At 38.7% G+C, this 21,598-nt stretch overlaps 1 protein-coding gene across 3 annotated transcripts in view; it reads left to right on the top strand.

Annotated features, from left to right (window-relative positions):
* Nucleotides 1-728: 728 nt before the first annotated feature.
* The window catches only part of CR1 (complement C3b/C4b receptor 1 (Knops blood group)), a 101,137-nt gene continuing 80,267 nt past the window's right edge, over nucleotides 729-21,598 (top strand). For 2 of the 3 annotated variants that reach the window (XM_088801691.1, XM_088801690.1), the window contains exons 1-3: nucleotides 729-959; nucleotides 16,920-17,096; nucleotides 17,727-17,826. In XM_088801691.1, the coding sequence (XP_088657817.1) occupies nucleotides 842-959; nucleotides 16,920-17,096; nucleotides 17,727-17,826 (395 nt within the window). In that variant the 5' untranslated portion in view covers nucleotides 729-841. Of the gene's footprint in view, nucleotides 960-1,505; nucleotides 1,641-16,919; nucleotides 17,097-17,726; nucleotides 17,827-21,598 lie in introns of those variants that run through there. The other variant, XM_088801692.1, reaches the window with a different exon arrangement.

Raw genomic sequence — 21,598 nt, 5'->3', positions numbered from 1 at the left:
TTTTTATTTCGATTGAGGGTAAAACCATTCATTTAGAATCCTGGGACTAATTATCGATTCCCTTCTTTTTCTCACCACTAACTTTAAAAATGGATGTGACCAAAATCCAACGAACAAGCAAATTTTGTTTAGTCCAGCTCCCACATCTTTTTAAATTGTCCACTTTATCCCCATTCAAAGCCACCATCAATCTCCCTTGGATGATGGCATAGCCTCCTTTCTGGTCTCCCGATCCACTATTGCTTTACTCCAATCCAGTCTCTATATTACCCATAGAATTATTTTTTTTTAAATGCAAATCTGATCAAGTCACTGTCTTAAAAATCTTTCAATGGCTTGGTGTACACAATTCAATATAAAGAAATTTGTTCTTCGTAGTTGCTGAACTGTACACTGCATATTTGTCTATAACTGTCTCTTAAATGCAGATAGCGGGCATTTCGTTAGCTGACCTACCCATGTGGATTCTTGCAAAGGGCAAAGGGCAGGCAGAAGCGTGTGGAAGTTGAGCTGCGAGAATCCACCACCTTTGTCTGCAATGCCCATCCACACACGCGGAGCACATCACGGAGCTGAAGCATTGCCAGATTTTGTTCCTGTACACGAGTCCCTGAGGTGGTCTTTGGGAGGGAGACTTGCTAGAAACAATGTAAACTGCGAGTAAACATGACCTCTCCCATTAAGAGGAAGCTGTGGTCAAAACCTTTTTCCCCCCCGGAACCCCAGCAGCGCTCCCCAGAACCCTGCCCACTGAGCAGTGCGTGTGGTCTCTTCGTTGAGGGTTCCCATGACTTCGATTTTCTTCCAGATCGTATCGGGTTATTAGAAGTGCTTCGGGAAGATGGGAGCCTCTTCTCCGAGGAGCCCGGAGCCTCTCCGGCCGCTGGGGCCCCCCCTCTCCTGCTCCGGAGCAGCTCTGCTAGCGGTTCTGGTGCTGCTCCAGCTGCCGGCAGCCTGGGGTGAGACGCGGGCGAGCGTGGGGAGCGGCTCCAGGGAGCGAGGCAGCCAGAGCACAGCGACTCGCGCTGCGCTGAGCTCTTGGGTCCTGGGGTGTCGCTTTCAGTGGGCTAAGTGCGTGAGAAGGTGAGGGCAGGGGGGCTCCGGGATCCCCTCTGTGCACCTGGACCCTCGTTGCCTCTGGGTAAAGCTTGAGGTCGCCCTCTGCGGGGGCTTATGTCGCCCCAGGGTAGAGGAGGGGGCAGATGCTAAATGAGTCCTGCGCGAAATTCCTTGCCTTTGTATGTTAACAAAGATTGGCTATAGCAGAACATGGCGCTTATCCTTGTGAAAGAAAGGGGTTTGGAAACGCAACAAGCCTGGCCTCAAATCCTAGCAACTTCTAGACTGTGAGGAAAGTTACTACCCTGTCTGAGTCTCTTTGCTCACCTGTGAAGTGGGAACACTGATATCTCTACCTCCTGGTATTGCTACCTAAGTGGAATAAAGCGTGTCAGGGGTCTAACACAGTGCCCGTCTCTTAATCAATTTCTATCCCCCAACCATTAGCTCTGCACTTTGTTCACAAGGGTGTTTGGACAAGTAGTCCTGAGTGGTGCAATTTTCACCTGAAAAAAATGCCCTGCCTCAGGCTACATTCACCACCACCGCCATCGTTAACGTGCACTTACAGAGCACCTAAGGTAAGACATCCCATACAGGGCGTGCAGCTCCAGAACCCTCAGTTTAGCTAGTTGTAGGTAGAAGGGACTGTGAGAGGTTTATTTATTGTCCCATTTTAGTCATGAGTTTAGCACAAAACAAAGCTTATTAGAACTATTATGCAGATTTTGAGGCTGGATCTTCACTTCCTTTTAACTTCAAACAGGTAAACAACTTCAATGAGAACCTTTCTCTTCTTATTTTTGGCTTTCCCACAGACTTCTTCTTAGTTGCTTAGACTCACTGGCAGCGTCTCAGTTGACGTGGCAGTCTCAATTCTCTTTTTCCAGCCTCTTTTGACAACCGAGTTTGCTTCTCCCTGTCACTAAACATTTTGCTTTCATTGTGGAATGGTGCTTTCTCTTCTAAGAGAGCAAGACGAGAAAAAAGTTCCCCATAAGTTGGTATTAATACTTTATCGCTTTAGACATCAGAAAGTAACCTGTCAAGTGAGGAAATGTGACAAAACCTGAAGTTTTATTTTCAGAAGAGAGGCATCCCAAGTAAGTTAAGCAATCAGTTGTCAGTGCTTAGAAATTGTTGTGGACCTTGAGTATCTGGCTCCCTTCTTACTGGAATGTAGTTATAAATTGCCCGTGTTTATTAAGTTACTGTTCTAGAACAGTCCCAGACCCTATTAACTGCAAAAAGCATAGGTGTGTGTGTGTGTGTATATATATATATATATATATATATATATATATATATATATATACATATATATTTAGTAGGTCATCACAGTAACCTCCTAATGTGAAACAGCCTAAACTAAACTGTCCAGTAACTTATTTGCCAAAGTAATTTAGATCAAGAAAATGCTGACAGTGTCACGGCACTTCGGAGTTGAAAAGAAGTATAAGAGCTATATCTCCTAGGTAGAAATAGGGTGGCCAGGTTTTATGAAATCTCCTTAATTAGGAGACCAAGGTTCTGGTGTTTCCAGTGTCTGCTACTTACCAAATGGGGGTCTTGGACCCAGCAAGTCAATTAACATCCGTGTCTTTCAGTGTCCATGAGTATAAAATGAACATAATTGATATCTGTTATCTGAAAATTGAATGAAGTAATGTATGTGACTGTGTTTCGTAATCTGAAAAACCCCGTGCAGATTTAAGAAACCATGAATAGGAAGTCACATATAGAGCATTACAGGACACCGGATAACTGAAACAGGGACATCTCAGCTCCAGTGATCAGAAAAATCTGAGTTGAAGGAGCGTGGCTTTAGCAGCCCTTAAGGGATGAATTTTTTTTAAGTTTTTTATTAAAATATAGCGAACATACAATATTATATTAGTTTCAGGGGTACATCATAGTTATTCAACAATACCCACCTGGCACTATACATAGTTATTACCACATTATTGATTATATTCCCTATGCCAAAGAAGTGATCACCATTGTAAGTCCAGCAACAATCTGACACTGTACCACCTTATCACAATATTATTGACTGTATTTCCTATGCTGTATATTATATCACCAAGACCTGGAACTTTGAACCTCTTATTCTCCTTCAACTCCCCCCCCCCCCGCTTTTTAAATTTTTAAATTACAGTTGACATTCAATATTATTTTTATATTAGTTTCAGGTATACAGCATAGTGGTTAGACATTTATATAATTTACAAAGTGATCTCCCTAACTAGTACCCACCTGGCACTATACATAGTTACTACCATATTATTGATTATATTCCCTATACTTTACAACCCACATGAATATTTTATAACTACCAATTTGTATTTCTTAATCCCTTCACCTTTTTCACCCTGCCTCCAACCCCCCTCCCATCTAGCACCCCAATAGATCTAGTACCCATCTGACACCATACAGTTATTACAATATTGACTATATTCCTTATGTTATACCCTTCATTCCCATGACTACTGTGTAACAATCGACTTGCACTTCTTAATCCCTTCCTCTTTTTCACCTACCCCCAACCTGAGTCAAAATGCTTTCTGTATCTATGAGTTTGTTTCTGTTTCATGTATTGTTTATTTTGTTCTTTAGTGTAATGATGAGCAGGAAAAAGAGAGGAGGACACGATAGAGATGGATTAATTAATTTATTTAGCAATATCTAATCAATTTATTTAGCAATATACAATAGCAAAAGACAATTAATAGAAGATGCTAATGACAGAAAGTAAAGGCGGTTAAGACTGAACTATATACATTGATAACAATGTCATGTCAAAGGAGTCTACATACATACAGATTTAAGAGATCCCAACATGTGTTTACTATTGATCAAAAATCTCCTGGCTAAATACACAAATAACATTAATAAGGAATATCTTAAAGCAGTAATAAGTTTTATAGGATAGTAACTATTACAGCAGATGCCAAAAACTCACCAAACTATAGGGAAACAATAGTGTAAAAGGTCAGGAATCAAAACCTTGCCAGGTCTGCAGCTGAGAAAGCTCGGGCATCTCCTGATTGCTGCAAGCTGCAAGCTGCATACAAGCTTTCAAAATGCTAACAAGTTCTCAAGAATGTTGCTGCTGTTGTCCTTGTTGTTGTTGTTGTTGCCGTTGCTGTTATTGTTGTTGCTGGAAGTTAGTGCGTCTCCTGATGCTACAAGCTGCAAGCTGCATACAAGTTTCTAAACTGCTAACAAGTTCTTAAGAAGGCTAACCATGGGGAACAACACTGGAGACGTCAGGAACCAGCCAGACCTCACCAGGTCCACGGCTAGAAGTCAGGGTCTTTCCTGGTGTTGTAAGCTGCATGTTGCTGGAAGTTTCCAAAATGTTAGAATGATGAAGAATCACTAATGACAAATGATGAAATTACACTGCCAACTGAGGTCTGTCTTACATATTTTTTCAGATGTACCTTAGAGCCAAGCTCCTTGTTCCTGCCTCCCCCTCAGGAAATGGCCAATTCTGGGAGGGTTCAGCAGTTACTGTGATAAAAATATTGCTTATGCAGCTGAAGGGTCAGTTTATTCAGACAAATAATCCCTGCAGATCTTACCTGGGACCATCGGCCCAAGGCCTTCCAAAGCCTGGCAACATGCCTGTCATGTCATTCTGATATAATTTACTTTTCCACCTCATCTGCTGATGCAAGCAAAACAGACAGAAAGCAACATCATCCCGTATCTCTCCTGCCAGGAATGAGATAAGGGAGAAATTCTTTTAACCCTAAGCTAACCATCACCCCGCTAACCATCATCATTCTCTCATGTGGGGGAACAAAGGAACGAAAAGCTAACAGACAAAAGCTTACCATCACCTCACATGCAGTCTTTCATGTAAGGAAACCAAAAGCCAACTGAGAGTTAAACAGAAAGCCAACTTCCAACCTCAGGTGAGGGAACAATCTCACAGGCAGTCTTTCACGTTAGGAAACCAAAAGCCAACCTTAATCTGACCAACCACCTCACATGGGGGAGACTAACATCGTCCCATATGACGGAAATAGACAAACAGAAAAAAAAACAACTAACATCAGTCAATGAAGGTGAATTTTCTTAACGTCTTCCCTACATTTAGATTCCACTTATGAGTGAAATCATATGACGTTTGTCTTTCACTGTCTGACTTACTACACTCAGCACAATACCCTCTAGGTCCATTCATATTGTCGCAGATGGCAAGATTTCATTCTTATTTTAAGGCTGAGTAATATTCCATTGTATACATGTACCACTTCTTCTTTATCCATTCATCCATTCAAGGCCACCCAGGTTGCCTTTATATCTTAACTATTGTAAATAAGGCTGCAATTAACGTATGGATGAGCATGTCCCCTTGAAGTAGCATTTTGGGTTTCTTCAGACAAATACCCAGAAGTGTGATTACTAGGTTCTTCTTTGTCTCTTGTTGTAGACTTTGTTTTAAAATCTATTTTGTCTAATATAAGTATTGCTACTTCAGCTTTTTTTGGTTGTTTCCGTTTTCATGAAATATATTTTTTTATCCCTTTACTTTCAGTCTGTGTATGTCTTTCAATTTGAAGTCTCTTCTAGGCAGCATATGTAAGGGTCTTATTTTCTTATCCATTCAGCTCCCATCTTTGATTTGTGCATTTAATCAATTTACATTGAAAGTAATTATTGATAAGTATATTGTTATTGCCATTTTATCATTCATATTTTTTATTTTAGTTTAGTTTTTTCATCTTAAAGAAGTACCTCTAAGATTCCTTGTAATGCTGGTTTGGTGGTGATGAATTTCTTTAGCTTTTTCTTGTCTGGAAGCTCTTTATCTGTCCTTCGATTCTAAATGATAGCTTTGCTGAGTAATCTTGGTTGTAGGTCCTTACTTTTCATCATGTTGAATATTTTGTGCCAATCCCTTCTGGTCTGAAAAGTTTCTGTTGAGAAATCAGCTGATAGTCTTAGTATGCTCCTTAGCTCCTTAGTATGTAACTAACTGCTTTTCGCTTGCTGTTTTTAAGGTTCTCTTTTTGTCTTTAACCTTTGGCATTTTAATCATGATGTATCTTAGTGTTGGCCTCTTTGAGTTCATCTTGTTTGGAACTCTCTGTGCTTCCTGGGCTTGTATATCTATTTCCTTCACCAGGATAGGGAAGCTTTCCATCATTATTTTTTCAAATACGTTTTCAATTCCTTCCTCTCTTCTCCTTCTGGTGCCCCTATAATGCAAATGTTGGTATGCTTGATGTTGTCCCAGAGACCCCTTAAACTTTCTTCATTTTTTTGGATTCTTTTTTCTTTTTGCTGTTCTGATTGGGTGTTTTCTCCTATTTATCTTCTAAGTCGCTGATTCAATCCTCTGGTTCATCTAATCTACTCATGTCAGTTATTGTATCTTTATTTCTGACTTTTTTTTTCATGTTTTCTATCTCCATTTCTATGCTTCCTATCTCTTTGTTGAAGTTCTCCCTGAGATCATTGAGCATCCTTATAACCAGTGTTTGGAACTCTGTATCTGGTAGATTACTTGCCTCCATTTTGTTTAGTTCTTTTTCTGGAGCTTTGTTGTTCTTTTATTTTAGACATGTTTCTTTGTCTCCCCATTTTGGCTGCCTCCCTGTGTATGTTTCTATGTATTAGGTAGGGCTGCTGTGTCTCCCAGTCTTAGTAGGGTGTCCTGTGGGGCTCAGTGCTGCAATCTTCCTGGTCACCTGAGCCACACATTCCAGGTGTGTCCCTTGTGTGGGTTGTGTGTACCTTCCTCTTGTAGTTGAGCCTTGGTTGCTATTTGTACATCAATAGGAGGGATTGACCCTTGGAATCATTGGTTGTGTGGACTGGCTGTGACTACAGTGGAGGAGTTATGGTGCAGGGGCTGAGCCTACAGAGCAGGATCTACCTCAGCAGGACTCTAGTGTCTGTCCATCTTCCCTTTGGGTGTGTCATCCTTGGAGGTGGCTGGGTGATGTTCCAGATCATTTCAAAGCTGGCCATTGGGCATGCCAGTCCCAGGGTCACCTGGGGGGAGACCTGCTGCAAGTCAAGTTCAGCTGAAGCCTGTGCTCCATCCAGGGCCACCCAGCAGGAGCTGCAAAGTAATCCACAGATGGCTGCTGCTAGTGCCTGGCTTAGGGCTGCTCAGCCAGAGGTACGGAACACATGCAGCCAGATGCTGCTTGTCTGGGTTCTGCAAACCTTTGAGAGACCTTAGGAAAGTCTGCAGCATGAGCCAAGGCAGGCGGTTTATACGAAAAAGCCACTGGAAGCAGCTTGGGTATGCTGGAATGTTGGACAGGGCAGAATAACCAGGGTGTGGCAAACAGCATTTGCCAGCTTGATGGAGACTGAGATCTGATGGCCACCTGTGTCTGCATGCTGGGAAGGGAGAGGGCTCAACAAAGTAACAATGGCCTCTGTCAGCTCCTCCGTCTGGGAGAAAGCTGCCCCTCCAACCTCTGTCCTGAAGCCAGAAAACACAGTTCCCCACCATATGTTCCTGCCACCTCTCCAGCTGCTGCCCCAGCCCTGGACCTCAGAGCCAGTGATTCTGTCAGTGAGTAAGTCTGGTGTGGTCCCTTCAAGAGAAACACCTGGGACTCCAGCCGCCCTCCTTCTCACTCAGCCACAATCTCTGCTGGTTTCCAACCAGAAATTATGGGGACTTCTCTCCTGGGCACTGGAACTGTGGGCTGTGGAGGGGGTGGGGACCCTCACTCCTGGGGTGAGGAGGAGAACCTCCACAACTGAGGTATCCCTCCCAATTTTTAATGGTCACATGCAGGTATAGGACCAGTCTGTTCATCGTCTCTGCCCCTCCTACAAGTCTCAAGGTGGCTTCTTCTAGGGATGAATTTTTAAAAAAAGGTTGTACAGGGTGATTCACAGGGATGTATATTTTATATAAAAATTAGTGCATTAATTATGACTTACTAGGCTAGTGTTTAATATAGAGCAGTCTCTGGCGCCCTCACCTGGTCCTCTGTTCAGATCTCACTTTGTTACCCTGCTGTGTAGAGATTCAGGGTTGAAAGGAGGAGTGTTCCTGTTTGCTTTCTGTGTTTTGTGACATATTTCAATTTACATATGCTCAGATTGAAGTTTATATTACCTAGTTTTATCTATTATAATTTTCACAATTGGACAAGTAACTTCAAAATCTTCCTGCATAGAAACACTGAGTGAAATAATTTCAGTAAGTTCAACTCAAACAAACAAGAAAATGGCGTAGCTAACACCACCACCCCACCACACACACACACACACACACACACACACCTAGACACACAGACACACACATATATACAAGCTCTTTGTCAGAGACTTTAAGAGGAAGAAACACTGTCAGTCTAATCACAACTGACAAAAAAAAACAACAGTAAAAAGTATCAAGAAACTAGTTAAAATATAGCTTCATATGCACCATTATTAACAGAGAAACTCACTATAACTGTCTTTTGTCCCTTTAGATCTTAGTTAATGATCATATTAAGTCATCATGATTAGGAAAGTATTTAAAATGTTCATTTCATCTGTATCCTATTTCTTTAAATTTATATTTTTATGTAATACACAATATTAGTATACATATGTAATTTATAAATATACAATTATCAGATATAAATATTTAAATAAACTTAATTTTAATATGTTTAATATATAGCATATAATTAAATTATATTTCTATTTTATGACATTTTTATATATAAATTATGTTATATTATAATCTAGAACATATATAATATTATGTTATATTTTTGTTTTTGTATAATATATATAATTAGATTATATATTATGATTATACAATTATATATAATAGCTTTATTAAGCTATAGAATGTATAATATATTAAATGTAGTTTGTATAGTTTACATATAATATAGAATATATAATATATATTATAGTACATAATATTAATATATTAATATATAATATATACATCATATGTAATATTATATATTATAAATTAATACATTATATAATATGCCATATTATATCTCATATTACATAATATAAATATTATATAATACACCAAATGTAATATACGAGTTCTTACAATTAACTTGGTGAACTTGTTGCAACAATATTGCTAACCTTTTTCAGATATCAGAGGAATTATTCATTATGAATTTGTACCAATTGGACAAACAGTTCACCAAGTTTACTATTTAAAAGTGCTGAAAAGTCTGTGTGAAAATGTTAGACAACCTGAACTTTTTGTCAACAATTCACAGCTCTTGATCATGACAATGCACCAGCTCACACGGCACTGTCTGTGAGGGAGTTTTTAGCCAGTAAACAAATAATTATATTGGAACACCCTCCCTAGTCACCTGACCTGGCCCCCAATGACTTCTTTGTTTACCTGAAGATAAAGGCAGTATTGAAAGGAAGACATTTTGATGACATTCAGGACATCGAGGGTAATATGACAAAGCTCTGATGGCCATTCCAGAAAAAGAATTCCAAAATTGCTTTGAAAGGTGGACTAAGCGCTGGCATCGGTGCATAGCTTCCCGAGGGGAATACTTGGAAGGTGAATGTAGTGATATTCAGCAATGAGTTATTGTGGGGACAGAGTCCTGGAGAGCAGTTTCCAGGCTCTCGGCCTCATGTGGAAAGGTGCTGGTTTGGGTAGTAGATGGCCATCTGCTGTGGTTGGATGGCCATCAGCTGTTACCAGTTAGCCATTAGCCACTAATATAACTGCCGTGGCTACGCTAGGAGGTTGGTTGTTGGTTGGCAGAGAAGCGCAGATTGCAGCTAGGAAGTGGGGTTGGTGGTTGGTTGGCAGAGAAGCAGACGGTGGATTGCAGATCGTGTGCAGCTTGCTTCCTCTATCTCCAACCCAGGCGCCAGCGAGACTATAGTGGTATGAACCCCCTATCCATAGCTCCGTTGGTGTTCCTTTTTGGCCTCGCCATATCCTGCGCTCTTAGGCGGGGAGCAGGACCAGAGACCCTGCATGACAGTTTCATTTATTCCTTTTAATTTGGGCTATTATACAAATTTGGATTTTTATTACTGCATATACTATTCCTAGAACTCAGGTAAAAATTTTAGGTAATGAAAGAAAAGGGATGCTATTTCAAGAACAGTTCATTGCATTTGCTTTGTTGCTTTAGATCTCTTTCTAGCCTTTCCCTGTGAGCTTTGCTGTGACAGCCTCTCCTAGTAAAACTTTTGGCACCAGGAGTTCCACTTAGAGTCTCTTCCTTTGTCCAGCATTAATGGATGCAGCAAATTTTAAAATTACATTCATCCCACATATGAGCCAGAGAAAAAGGGAAGGCATGCTATTTGAAATCACAGGAATTGTCGTTTACTTGGTAGATTTTTACTGTTTACTACTGTGGTTCTCAAAGTGTTGTTATTTATCCAAATCACCTGTGAAACTTTTTAAACATACAGGTTCGTGGCCTGTAACTCAGACCCACTGAGTCAGAGCTTTTGGGGATGTAGCCTGGACTCCTGATTTTTTGTTTGAGTTTTGTAGGCAATTTCATCATTCACTTGTTTTTTCTTCTTTTTCTTTTCTGATTAGTTCATTCATTTATTTTTTTCTTTAGATTCCACATATAAGCGAGATAATATGGTATTTGTCTTCCTCTGCCTGACTTATTTCACTTAACATAATGTTCTCTAGGTCCATCCATATTTTCGCAAATGGTAAGATTTCATTCTTCTTTATGGCTGCGTAATACTCCATTGTATAAATGTACCACAGTTCCTTAATCCAGTCGTCTACCGATGGGCATTTCGGTTGTTTCCATGTCTTGGCTATTGTGTATAGTGCTGCAATAAACATAGGGGTGCATAAATTTTTTTAAATCAGAGTTTTGGATTTCTCCAGATACATACCTAGGAGTGGAATTGCTAGGTCATAAGGTAGTTCCATTTTCAGATTTTTGAGATACCTCCATATTGTTTTTCATAGTGGCTGCACCAATCTGCAATCCCACCAACAGTGCACAAGGGTTCCCTTTTCTCCACATGTTCACCAGCACTTGCTGTTTGTTGATTTATTGATGATAGCCATTTTGACTGGGGTGAGGTGGTATCTCATTGTGGTTTTTATTTGCATTTCTCTGATGGTTAGTGAGGTTGAGCATTTTTCCATATGTCTGTTTGCCATATGTATGTCCTTTATAGGAAAATGTCTCTTCATGTCTTCTGCCCATTTTTTAATTGGGTTGTTTGTTTTTTTTGGAGTTGAGTTGAGTGAATTTTTTATAAATTTGGGATATTAACCCCTTATCAGATATATCATTGGCAAATATCTTCTCCCATTCAGTAGGATCCCTTTTTGTTTTATTAATGGTTTCATTTGTTGTGAAAAAACTTTTTAGTTTGATGTAATCCCACATGTTTATTTTTTCTCTTACTTCCCTTGCCCAAGGGGATATATCAGTAAAAATCTTACTCCAGGTAATGTCTGTGAAGTTTCTTCCTATATTTTCTTCTATGAATTTTATGGTTTCAGATCTTACATGTAAGTCTTTAATCCATTTTGAATTTATTCTTGTATATGGTGTAAGGTGGTGGTCCAGCTTCATTTTTTTGCATATGTCTGTCCAGGTTTCCCAGCACCATTTATTGAATAGACTGTCTTTACCCCACCATAGATTCTTGCTTCCATTGTCGTAGATTAAATGACCATATAGGCATGGATTTATTTCTGGGCTCTCTATTCTCTTCCATTGATCTGGCATCATTCACTTGTGCATTGCCTCAAATATGCACTAAGTGCTAAGTGCCTGGCTAAAGTATTCATTTAGAAGAACAAAAATCATGGAGTCTCTTGCCTTCGTATTATGTATGTCTAATATCTATTGAGAGAAATAGATATTTTTAAAGCACAAGAATCTACAAAGCACAACTTGTAATAACTGATATAAATGGTAATGGACAGGGTCTGATTAGAAATTATGATGGGGTGGGGTCGAGGGAAGTAGTTTAGGTTTGAAATCCCTGAGAGGGTCAGCAAAGCCTTCACCATGGAAGTGGCATTTTAGCAGAGACTAGAAGAAGAGTGGAGGTTAGAGTGAAGGAAAAAGCAGAAAGAATATCACAGACAGGAGAAAAAACATATGTCTAAAACTTAAAGAAAGGGGAAGGGCTACAGCTCAGATGACAAAGTGGTACAAGATGAGACCAAAAACATAAGCCAGGGCACCCTTACTTAACAACCGCTGGTGCCATGAAGAGAATGTGTAGTGATAGATACAAGGCTGTCTACTATTGCAGAAAAATAGGTAAGAAATATGAGCTTTCTTGGACCACCATTCTTTTGCTTAAGTAGAGTATACAGAGTAAGTCCCCTAATTCTGATGAAAGCCACTAAACAGGAAAAACGCAACTTAGTAACCACCCAGGCCTAACAGCTACTTGGATCTACTTTCTATAGGAATTCTCATATCTGTCAGTGGTCCGGTGGGAATCATGATAGAGCTCATGGTAGTGATTAAATCCCAGGCTGAATCTGGGACACACTCAATCAGGAGAGCTTCTGAGATTACTGGTCACTGAGGACCTCCAGTGCTTTCCCAACACATACACAGGAAATAAACTCTTGGAAGCAAAGGGAGCATGCCCACTTTTGCACAATATTTGAATTTATGTGTTAGCGTTTTTCTTTTCTATGAATAATAACTATACTACAATTTATCAAGTATATATAGTGTAACTAAATGCTTTGCATTTTGACCCTACCAGGAAACCTATCAGGTAAATATTATCATTACCTTTATGAAGATGAAACTGGGGCTCAGTGAGATTAAGCAGCTGGTCTAAGACCTCAAAACTAGTAAGGAGAAGACATTGGATTCAAGTCCAGGTCTCTACGAGTTCAAAGTTTTCAATACTACATGCCACTGTCTTTTGTATTCATTTTTCATTCCTGTTATAACAAATTACCACAAACTTAATGGCTTAAAACAATAGAAATTTATTCTCTTAATAAATTTTTTTATTAAGTTCTGAAGGTCAAATATAAAATGGGTCCATAGGGCTGTGCTCCTTTTGGAGGCTCCAGGACTCAATAGGTTTCCTTGCTCTTTTGTTTTCCAGAGTCTGCCTACATTCTTTGGGCTCATGGCCCCTTTCTCTACCTTCAGAACTATTAATAGCAATGCAGCATCTTTAAATTTCCTGTCTCCTTTGATGCTTTGCCTCCTCCTTATAAAGAACTTTGTGATTACATTTAGGACCCACACAGATAGTCCAGGGTAATCTTCCAATCTCAAGATTCTTTTTTTTAATTAAAGTTTATTGGGGTGACAATGGTTACTAAAGTTACATAGGTTTCAGGTGTACAATTCTGCAATACATCATCTGTGGTGAAAAACATATTTCTTTTTTTTTTTAATTTATTTTTTAAATTTATTGGGGTGACAATTGTCAGCAAAACTACATAGATTTCAGGTGCACAATTCGGTACTACATCATCTATAAATCCCATTGTGTGTTCACCACCCAGAGTCAGTTCTCCTTCCATCACCATATATTTGATCCCCCTTACCCTCATCTCCCACCCCCCACCCCCCACCCCCTTACCCTCTGGTAACCACTAAACTATTGTCTGTGTCTATGAGTTTCTGTTTCTCATTTGTTTGTCTTGTTCTTTTGTTGTTTTTGGTTTATATGCCACATATCAGTGAAATCACATGGTTCTCTGTTTTTCCTGTCTGACTTATTTCGCTCAGCATTACACTCTCAAGATCCATCCATGTTGTCACAAATGTTCCTATATCATCTTTTCTTACCACCGAATAGTATTCCATTGTGTATATATACCACAACTTCTTTATCCATTCATCTATCGAAGGACATTTTGGTTGTTTCCATGTCTTGGCCACCGTAAACAAAGCTGCAATGAACATTGGAGCACACGTGTCTTTATGTATAAATGTTCTCAGATTCTTAATCACGTTTGCATAGCCTTATTACCATAGTAGGTCACATTCAGAGGCCCAGGGATTAGGGAATGGATGTCTTTGGGAGCTCATTAGTTAGCCTACCACACATTTCTACATAGATTTTCAAAATCTTAGTTGAGCCTACTGAGGAAATCCATTACTATCCCTAATAGTAGCAAATGGTTATAGCCCAACAAACAACCTGCAGTGTGTACATTGAATATGACTAGTGAGAGTTTAAAATACATGTAGAATTTAAATACATGATAATGATAGAACAAAAGACAGGAAGGATGTAGGTGGAGTTAGCATTTTCAATGGTTCTTGCAATGTTGGGGAAATAATTGTTAATTACATGTTACTATGTTAAGGATGCATGCTTTTTTAAAAAGGAACAATAAAAGAATGTATAACTAATAATCAAATGCAAATAACAATAAAATATTAATAGTAACTATAATAGATAACCACAAAGAAGGCAAAATAGAAGAAAATAGAAAATAGGTCAAATAAAAAGCAAATAGTAAGATGATAGGTCTAAACCTAAATAATATATCAACGATTATATTAAATATAAACAGACATTTCTACTTTAAAGACATAGATTGTCATACTGCTGCCCTTATGCAAACTGAGATGAGCTGCTCTGGGAGCCTCCAAGAACTCACTGGAGACCTGTGGGATATTTTAAAATTTTCAGTGGAAACACAGCAATACTTAGTATCCCTCAGACGGTGTATAAACTGCTGGCTCAGAGTAGCTCCTGCTTACATTATAGTACAATAAGTTCCTCTTGATTATATCAAATCTTTGCAAAGCTGGTTTTCAACAGTGGTTATAAAAAAGTACCAAATAAAAATTATTTTGAATAGGAAATGAGGTGGTGGTTTACAATCTGATCCCAAGGTTTGTTGAGAATTTGAGCAGTGCTCAACATCTCATTGTTAAGAATTGTGGTGGACATAAGACTTATTAAGTTGTTTGTACCTAATTATTTAATAAATGGAACTGTTAAGTGTCTCTTTTTTTGGCTAAGAATGACATGAAAATATTACTGGGGCCCTAACAGTGCTGTGAACTGAGTAAGTTTGGGAAGCTCTATCACAATAAATCAAAAATAAAAACTGCATGGGGCATATAAAAGAAATAATATACATGTTTAGGAACAGAATAGATGAATATAAAAGGATGGAAAACATACCATGCAAAAACAAACCAAAATAAAAGCTGATTTGGCAAATGTGGCATTATGACAATCTTTGTCTTTAAATTGTCATTGTATGTTTATATTTAAAATATATGATGATATATTGAGGATTAAAGCTACAATCTTATTATTTGTTTTCTCTTTGTCCTACAGATAAAGTAGACAAGGTAGAATTTGACACAAAATTTATTACTAGACATAATCTACCACAAAATATAATAAAAATAAAAATAAAAATGGACAGAAAAAGAAAAATAAATAAGACAATGTACAATAAGATGGAATATTTTAACACAACTTCTTTTTATCTGATAGAATAAGCAGACCCCACCCCCCAAATCAGTAATTATATAGAAAATTTGAACAAATATGTTTGATTAATTGTTGATTGGGCCTCACTGACATAACCAAAACACCACACTCACTATCACAGACACATCGTTTTAGAAAATGTGTATGACACAGTTACCTCATTTGACCATATGCCGAGCCATAAAACAAGTGTCAATTAATTTCAAAGCTCAGTGATAAATACACAGCTAAAACAATTCCTCAAATGCTTATAAATTGTGTAAAACACTTCTAAATAAGCCATGGGTCAATAAGGAAATTACAATGGCCATTATCAAATATTTTGAACTGAAAGTATGGTACATCAAAACTTTTGGAATGCAACTAAATCTATACTTAGAATAAAAACAATAATCTGACAGCTTATTTAGAAACAATGAAAGCTAAAAATAAAAAAATTAAGTTATCTCAAGAAATTTAGTGTTTTTTAAAAGCATAGCAAATAAACACAAGAAAATTTCAGTGAAGATAAAATAAAGTTCAGAGCAAACCAATAAATCCAAACGCTGGTTCTTTGAAGACTAATAAAATTGAAGAATTGACTTATCAGTCTGAATTTATCTTCCATTATTTGAATTAACTAGTAGGGGTTGTGGGGAAGAACAGAAGATTAACCAAAACAGAAGATAAGATATTTCCAAAACTAATGTAAAATGATATTTTCCCAACAGATACTTCTTGATTACATATTGTTTTACTCTAAACGGTATTTTTATTACTTTAACTTAAACCTTTTAGGCCTTAAGGGGAAGTAACTGAGTCTAATATTTAATTCAATGTATGCATTTTTAAATATTTGTTCTCATAAAGCAAAATATAGCTTCAGTTTTTGAGCTTTGTCTACAAGGCAGGTGCTGAATTTCCTTGTGCTGAAGTAATTGACTGGGCAACATCTTTTAACAGTTATGACAGCTGCTGAAGGCCAGGGAAGAGGCTTACAGTCTTGCTAGGTCTGGGTGGTCCTCTAGAGTAAAGATGGATGGTGAAATGCATGTGTGCCTCTATCACACCAGAGAATGATAAATGAAGAGGGGACAGAGAAGCCAGAGCACAGGGCTTCCTGACTAACTAAAATTTGAAGATATGAATTAGTTTTCCCTTCAGTGAAAGAATAGACAGGTATAGGTGACATAGATATGTCGACAGAGAGATAGAGATAGATGATGATATAAATATAGATATATCTTACTTGGCTTCAAAAATAGGGAATTTCCAAATGGGTACATGGTGATTTAAAAACTCATATCTAATGTTGCTGTTGAAAGCAATCATTTTACCATTATTAAAGTGTTCTTTTTCTTCTTTGATCACATCTCAGAGCATGTTGGAGAAAAAGAGGAGGGAGAATAAATGTTCTCCATTGACCTTGATGTTGGTGTGGTCTTGGTCTCCAGGTCAGTGCAAAGCCCCGGAGCATTTTCTGTTTGCCAAGCTTACAAGCCAGACTGACATGGATGAGTTTCCCATTGGAACACATTTGAACTATGAATGCCGCCCTGGTTATCACAGAAAAAAATTCCGTATCACCTGCCTGCAAAACTCAGTCTGGTCAAGTCCTACAACCTGTTTACGTAAGTAACTCTGGACTGAGAACTCCTCTGTATCCATTAAACATCTGTAAGATCTGATGCAATTGTTTAAATTTTGGAACTCAGACTCATATGACTTAGTAAGTTTGCCTAAGGTACAGTTGATGTGAGAGTTATTTTTGTAGGGTCATAGCTTCCTACTGCTTTGAGTTCCTGGCACCTTCATTACAAGTTCATTTCATGAGAAATGACAATTACAAGGCATGATTGAGGGGAAATCTCCATTCACTAGGGGTCTCCCATTTTCACAACTGAAACTAAGTACCAAATGACTCAAGTAAGGAAAGAAAAGTGCAGATGTGGAGAAAAGCCCAGACTTTGAGACCTTTACTTTACACATGTTGGCTCACACAGTAAACACTTTGGTAACAAAGTTTACATTTTTCTGGGAGGCCCAATATGGGGATGATACAGAACTGGAGGGGAAGTCTTTTTGAAAGTGGTGCTTAGTAAGTGGTTGATATTTAAGCAGTCTTGTGAGATTCCTCAAGTGCAAAATCTGTGGAACTGCAAATGCTCTTCAGTAAGCTACAGCCAGATTGGGACCTTGTGTGCTAAGAGAAGTCAGAAGTATTCTACACCCAGTTCCCAAATTCTGCTTCTTTTCCATAGGTAGATCGTGTGCAACTCCTGCAGAACTCATAAATGGCAAAATGGACATAAACGAAAACACCCAGTTTGGATCAACTGTTCATTATTCTTGTAATGAAGGGTGAGTTTGAAATAGCATTGTTTGATATGACAGTTGTAGAATTGTAAAACCAATCTCTAAACAATAGTATGAGATAGAATTAAATTACCTGTCCATTAAAAACATAGCAATAGGATTTCTTAGTGGAGATGTTGGCTTGAATTCAGGCATTTAACTACCCTTGAAATGACTAAATAAATATTTCAAAAATAAGAAAAACTTGTATCTGTGATAGAAAATTGGGGTGGGTTCCTACTGCACACCAGATTAATGCATTTAAAACCAAATGAAGCCTTCATTAGATAAGGAGGACCAGCTCTCTAAAGAAGCAAATAGAACAAACATTAGTTAACTTGCACATGTATTCTTAGCTCAAAGCAACAAGAGCTGGATGGAGATGGTGGATTCATGGAAAAGTGGAAAAGAGTGATTTGTTTGGGATAATGGAGCAGATGTGGGGGATGGACAAATTTTAATTGTTATAGCCTTTTCAGAAGTGCAGGCATCTTACTGTGAGCATATTTTTGGGTTATCCTTTGGTGAGACAACCAATTTAGGAAAGAAGTAGGGAAACTGCTTCACCTTATATCTTAACTTTTGTTTCTATTACTTATGGCTTACTTACAATATATACAAAATAACATAAGTGAAAAATTAAAATAGCAATAAAAAGAATTTCAATTTACACACTACTTACCTTAAGAGACATGGAGTCTAGATGGCAGCGTAGGTAAATGCTATATTTGCCTCCTCCCATGACCACATTTAAATTACAACTAAATCATAGAACAATCAACCTGGAGAACCATTTGAAGACTAGCTGAACAGAAATCCTATACCTTAGGATATAAAGAAGAAGCCACATACAAGTAGAGACTGGTAGGAAGGGCAGAGACGTGAAACGGGCTGGCCCCACACCCATGTGTGGCAGTTGGGAATTGGGAGGGGTATATCAACTGCAGAGGTCCTCCCTGAGGACCAAGGGGTTCCAGCCCCACACTGAGTTCCTGAACCCAGAGCACCAATGCCAGAAAAATGAGCTTCCACAACATATGGCTGTGAAAATCAGCAGGGATTCCATCCGTCTGAGAGAGACAGAAGACTGCTAGAAACCTAGACATCCTCTTAAAGGACCCACGAACAGACTCTGGCTCCCAGGCACTCACCCCAGACTCTGTCAAAGGAACTGCAGCTCAGGATACACCACAAGCATACAGGGAAAGACTGAGTTGTGTGAACCTCAGGGCGAGGGCTGGAGGGACAGCTGCTATTGTCCCTGTGTTGCGCCTGTCTCCCATGCATCTGGCGAACAGGTGCCACCTTCCCTGTGTTGAGCTCTCCCCCCATAAGGCCAAATCTGAATCTACATTGGCCTGGTGAACTCCACTTGCTCCATCCTGGTGACTCCCTGGGACTCTGCCCCACCCAAATCGTACACCACCTGAGGCTCTTTTGGTTGTGGGTGGTCAGCCTTGGCTCAGCTGCAGACTTTCTTGGACAACTCTCAAGGGTTCAGGGGCCCACGCAAGCAAAGGCTGACCTCAGTGTGCTCAGTACCTTTGCTGAATGTAGCGCCAGAGGCACCTGGGGTAAATCCCATTCCATGGGGTCCATCCCACACAGCAGCTTGTACACTGTGGGCATGGCCAGTTCTCACAGTCAGCCTGAGGGTCAATCCCACCCACCGATTTGCCAATAGCAATCAAGGCTCAACTGTAACAGGAAGGCACATGCAATCCACACAAGAGATACTCCTGGATAACCCCGTGCAGGTGACAAAGGAGATTGGGCCCCACAGGAAACCTTCTACATAAGGTTACCAGGCCAAGATTGGGAGTCATTACAGATCTACCTAATACATAGACACAAACACAGAGATGCAGCCAAAATGAAGAAACAAAAAAACATGTCCCAGATGAAAGAAAAGGAGAAAACTCCAGAAAAAGAAATGTGAAAATGGAGGCAAGCAATCTACCAGACACAGAGTTCAACCACCAGTTATAAGGATGCTCAAGGAACTTAGTGAGAACTTCAACAAAGAGATAGCACAAAAAGACATCTAACCTTTATTATTTCCTTCCTTTTACTTACTTTGGTCTTTGTTGCTGTTTGTTTGTTTTTCTAGTTCCTTTAAGTGTAAGGTTAGATTGTTTATTTGAGATTTTTTCTTGTTTCTTGACGTAGGCCTGTATTGCTATGAATTTCCCTCTTAGGACTGCTTTCAGTGTATCCCATGGATTTGGGATCATTGTGTTTTCATTTTCATTTGTCTCAAGGTATCTTTTGATTTCTTCCTTGATCTCAGTTTTGGCCCATTCATTATTTAGTAGCATGTTATTGGGCATTCATGTGTTTGTGTGTTTTTCAGTTTTTTAATTGTAATTGATTTCTAGTTACATACCACTGTGGACAGAAAAGACACTTGGCATGATTTCAGTTTTCTTAAATTTAATGAGACTTGTCTTGTGGCCTAACATCTGGTCTATCTTGGAAAATGTTCCATGTGCACTTGAAAAGAATCTGTATTCTGCTACTTTGGCATAAAATGCTCTAAAAATGTCACTTAAAACCATCTTGTTTAGCTTGTCATTTAAGGTCGCTGTTTCCTTGTTGATTTTCTGTCTGAAAGATATGTCCATTGGTGTCAATGGCATGTTAAAGTTCCCTACTATGTTTGTATTGCTGTATATCTCTCCATTCATGTTTGTCAATATTTGCTTTATATATTTAGGTGCTCCTATGTTGGGTGCACAAATGTTTACAAGGGTTATGTTCTCTTGTTGGATTGATCCCTTTACCATTATGTGATGTCCCTCTTTGTCTATTATTATAGCCTTTGTTTTAAAGTCTATTTAGTCTGATATAAATATTGCTATCCAGCTTTTTTTCATTTCCATTCACATGAAATATATTTTTCTATTCCTTTACTTTCAGTCTGAAGTGGGTCTCTTGTAGACAGCATATGCATAGGTCTTGTTTTCTTATCCATTCAGCTATCCTATATATATATTTTTTACACCTGAAGCTGAAGCTGAATAATAATGAATATCAACTACAATTACATATATATATATATATATATATATATATATATACAAGAAGTGGAGTACAGAGTTAGGAATAGAGACAGTGGATTTGTAATGGCTGTGTGTGATGTCAGAGGGGTAGTGGATGGGGGAGGGGGGTTGTCACTGTGTAAGGGATATAAATGATAAATGATTAATGTCTTAACTATTACATTGTTTTGTGCATCTGAAACTGATAACAAAAGTTAAAAAAATACCCTATATATTTTGATTGGAGCATTTAATCCATTTACATTTAAAGTGTTTATTGATACATGCATAGTTATGGCCAGTTTATTATTCATATTTATGTTCTTTCCTCCCACCCCCACCCTCCCCATCTTCTTCTTAAAGAAGTCCCTTTAACATTTCTTGTGTACTGGTTTGGTGGTGATGAACGCCATTAGCTTTTTATTGTCTGGGAAGCTCTTTATCTCTCCTTCAATTTTAAATGATAGCCTTGCTGGCTAGAGTAATCTTGATTGTAAGTCCTTGCTTTCTATCACTTTGAATATTTCATGCCAATCCCTTCTAGTCTGCAAAGTTTCTGTTTAGAAGACAGCTGGCAACCTTATAGGAGCTCATTAAGTGAGTAACTAGTTGCCTTGCTCTTGCTGATTTTAGGATTTTCCCTTTGTCTTTCACCTTTGCCGTTGTAACTATAATGTGTCTGGTGTGTGGGCATATATGGGTTCATCTTGTTTGGGACTCTCTGCACTTCCTGGACT

This window comes from Rhinolophus sinicus, chromosome 11, assembly GCF_057876585.1.
Source record: "Rhinolophus sinicus isolate RSI-liver-muscle chromosome 11, RSI-T2T, whole genome shotgun sequence".
NCBI classification, from domain to species: domain Eukaryota; kingdom Metazoa; phylum Chordata; class Mammalia; order Chiroptera; family Rhinolophidae; genus Rhinolophus; species Rhinolophus sinicus.
This window is presented reverse-complemented; position numbering and strand designations above follow the sequence as displayed.